Here is a 3,786-nt window from a genome sequence, read left to right on the forward strand (position 1 = left end):
TTGTGTCTTTGCCTCCAGACTCTCACCAGAGCAAATATTTCAGTGATGCTGGGGAAAGCAGAGCTGCCTTTGCCTTTCCGTGTGCGCCCTTTCCTGTTGCCGAGAGCAGTGTGCACTGGCTGTGTGGCTCTCTGGAGGGCGTGAACCTTGCCCTGCCTTTGTCTGGAGGCCTTGGATGCCCTGGGGACAGCAGGTTTTGTCCCTATATAGTACTGAGCTGGGTGCATAGTTCTTGAGGACACTTAATCCTGGAGCTCAGGGTGCCCTGGCCTGAGTCTGCTTTTGAGCATGAGTGTTTTAGGGGTGCAGCTAGGGTTTGCCCTGGGATCCCTTTGCCCATGGCACTTGGGGATGCACAATGGCTGCTGTAGCTTGTCTGATCGCTTTTCAGGCTGTGAGCTGACTGCCAGTACCAAATCCTACACATTTCAGGTGGATGAGGAAGATGACTCTGACCACATTTTGGCCTTGTCTGTGGTAAGAGAAAGAATTAACTGTACTTGTCCTCTCTCATGGTTTTCTGCAGCCTCGCCCCCTCTTCCCAGGCTCATTCTCCCTTCCCTGGCCAAGCTGGTACCAGGGGACTCCCTTGGCTGAGGTCTCAACATTGGCTGCTCTCAAAGCAGGATGGGGGACTGTCACATTTATGGAGGTGTTTGAGCAAAGTTAGGGGCATCAAGAGGCTGCTCAGCAGAGGAATACTCAGGACAAGAGGTGAAGGAAAGTATTTTTTCCTTGTATTTGACCTTGCTGGAGCCTTCCACTGGAACATGACCCCCTCACCAGCTGGGTCTCTGTCCTGTTACTCTCCAAGTCCAGGTAGATGTAGGGCTTCATTCCTGCCTCTCCCTGCGGGTCACTTTGTGTCCTGGGAGCACAGGACCTGCCAACATGGGTCACATCAGCAGAAAATGCAACTCATATGCCATCTCTTGAGGTGGTTGCAGGAACAGTCCCAGCTGGGAAAGGCACAGAGTCCCTCCAGAGGCAGTAGGGAGGTAATTGCTGCACAGCGGGGAACTACATGCTCTCCCTGTTTTGTGGAGCAGCATCCTCACACCTTGCATGACAGCTGAGATAGTAGCATTGCTCTGGGTCGCTTGTCCCATGGAGAGCCCTGGCTGTCCTTGCGGTGTCCTCTAGGAGAGACTAATTCATGATCTCCTACCCAGGTCTGCCTCACGGATGGTGCCAAGGATGAGTGCAATGTGGTGGAGGTTGTCGGGCGAAACCACGAGAACCAGGAGATCGCTGTGCCTGTGGCAAATCTGAAGCTGTCATGCCAGCCTTTGGTAAGAGGTCATTTTGAAGACTCAGCTGGGGAAGGCTGCAGTGAACTGGACATCTCTGGATGTTTGTGGACCTTTCCCCTAGGATCCTGACCATGAGTTGGTCTGTAGCTCACAGGGAAAAGGCCTGGGTAGCCTTGGCCTGGCTGCAGATGCCCTCAAGAGGACACATTTAACTGAGCCAGGTGCCACAGGACGTTTGGCTTTTTGCCTCTGCCCCTAACTCTGCTCCATCTCTGCCTCTTTACAGCTGAGTCTGGACAACTTCAAGCTGCAGCCTCCAGTGACCTTCCGCCTGGCCGCAGGCTCTGGCCCAGTACACCTCGCCGGCTGGCACAGGATCAGTAAGGACTTGGGTGGGGAAAGGCTTGGGAGGAGTCAGGGGTATGGAGGGGCTCCCTCCAGCATGGACAGTGGCCGGGAAACCCCTCAGAGCTGTGCTGCCCAGCACATGTGCTCAGGTCCTCCTTTGTGCTGGTTCCCCAGGGGCCATCTCCGTGCAGGGATTGCTTCCCTGTCCTAGAGCTTTACATGGGAAGAAGGATCTGGGTGACCCACACTGTCCCCTATTCCCACAGCTGACTGTCACTATTCCCCTTCAAGACTTCCCTCCAGCTGGTATACAGCTTATTGCCCACAAGCTGCTGATTAAACTGCTCTTTGGGCTGCTCTGCTCTTGGAGTGTCGTGGGGGCCAGTTGTGTTTGCAAAGACATACACTGGTGAGTAACAGTTAATTGTGTGTCCCAGTGCACAGGGAAGATATTTCCTTTGAGGATGATGATGACGACTTGTTTGAGGAAGACGAGGAAGAGGAGCTCGCTCCTATCATGCCAGCCAAGAAGTAGAGGAAGAAGCAGTGACTTATCTCCAGGCAAGGTGAGGGGCCGGGCAGCCTCAGAGGAAGGGTCGGGTTGGCTGTGACACCAGTGGAACAAGCATGGGTGGAAGCTGCCCTGCTGTGGCAGGCTGCTGGTCTCAGTCTGGTTCTTCCTACAGGTACTCACTGGGACTTCTTTCCCTGGATGGCCTTTACTTCGGACACCTCTTGCCAGGACCTCAACGTTTGCTGCTTTGTTTTTATTTCATTTTATTTTCTGTTGTAAGTTTTTGGGAAGCAGGGACTGCTCCCAGCACTGGGGTGTCTCCTTTCACACAACCCTGGGAGGTTGATCCCAAAATTGGATGGATGCTGCTGGTATGCCTCCTCACCCCCATCCCTGTTCAGTCAGGAGTGGAGGAGGTGATCCTTGCCCTGTGCCTTTTAGCTGTCCTGGACCTCTACTCTATGTACCCCCTCTCCCTGGCTCTGGAACACCCCGTTCTGGCTCCTTCCCTAGCAGATGGATGTAAAGCTAATGGTGGGGCACAGAGTTTCACTGTTTCTAGTGTATTTGCTTTTCTTTACTCACAATTTGATGATTTTTATACACTTGGAAGTGTGAAACTGGGACCCAGGCTGCATCCTCAGCTACACTTATGGTGGGATGCCTATTTGTGATTTGGGGGAGGTTCTGGGTCAACCTGCTTTTTAAAGAACCGTTTTTACACGCTGAATAAAGATCTCTCAGGTGTCAGATCTGGCGAGGGTTTGCTGCTGGCTGACAGGTTCCTTCCATGTGTGCTGCAGTGGGAGATGCTCCTTCATGTCCAGTCCCTGACACTTGCTTCTGAGGGAAGGGGCAGGGTCACAGGGGGCTGTACGGGGCAGGGACCCAGCTCCACATGTACTCCTCAAGGTAACCCAGCTATTAGCAGCACCTCCCAGGTTTGGGGCATGTTGGCCCTGATGCTGGTCGCTGTCACAGCACGATCCTTGCTTGTGTCCTGCTCTCAGTCCAGCAGCATCCTGTGGAGGGGTGAAACACCAGCATCTGCAGGGTGTGGGGCAGGTTTGAGCTCTGACCTTTCCTGGGTAGTTGTGTTTCTCCTGTATCTGGATACTTGGAGAGGCTTTGATCCTTTCTACACTTCAGTCAGGTGACACTTCTCACCCCTTAGGGCTGGTCCTGTCCCTAAATGTTTCTCTGGCAGTTTCTATGTGTCTGGTCTGGCACCCCTGGTCCATGGGTTGATGCCCGTGCCAGACCTCCTTGTTTGTGACACTGTCATCCCTGAGAAGCACCACGCACTATTCTACCCTGCTGGCCCTGTTGGTGACCTGGGACAGCGAGTTTCTTGGTTTCTAGTAAATCCTCCAGAGCAGATTCTTAGCTCAGACTCCATCCTAGGTTGTTAGTGGGGCTGTTTCTCTTCCCTGGAGCCTGTCTATCTCCCTTCTGCATCCCATATCCCCGCTGTTCCCTTCTGCCCCTAAACAGCCCTTGGCTAGCATGGAGGGAGGCTTTGATGCACCTTGCAGCAAAGGGGAAAGGACTGTTTGCGTTCCAACCCTCTGTGCTAGGGGGCCACATCCTTATGGACCGTGTCTGCCTGGGAGGGGTACCCGAGGCGTAGGGCGGGTGGCAGGGCCCGGGAGGTGGCGGGGGCGCGCCGGG

At 54.1% G+C, this 3,786-nt stretch overlaps 1 protein-coding gene across 1 annotated transcript; it reads left to right on the forward strand.

The window, feature by feature from the left end:
- Positions 1 to 391: 391 nt before the first annotated feature.
- NPM3 (nucleophosmin/nucleoplasmin 3) lies at positions 392 to 2,720 on the forward strand (the record flags this gene model as incomplete). The annotated part of the gene is made up of 5 exons (XM_010191083.1): positions 392 to 477; positions 1,173 to 1,292; positions 1,540 to 1,633; positions 2,039 to 2,167; positions 2,288 to 2,720. Coding segments are annotated over 4 exons (398 nt in total), but the record flags the coding sequence as incomplete, so codon positions are not given.
- Positions 2,721 to 3,786: the final 1,066 nt, after the last annotated feature.

This window comes from Mesitornis unicolor, unplaced genomic scaffold, assembly GCF_000695765.1.
Source record: "Mesitornis unicolor isolate BGI_N332 unplaced genomic scaffold, ASM69576v1 scaffold36108, whole genome shotgun sequence".
Taxonomy (NCBI): domain Eukaryota; kingdom Metazoa; phylum Chordata; class Aves; order Mesitornithiformes; family Mesitornithidae; genus Mesitornis; species Mesitornis unicolor.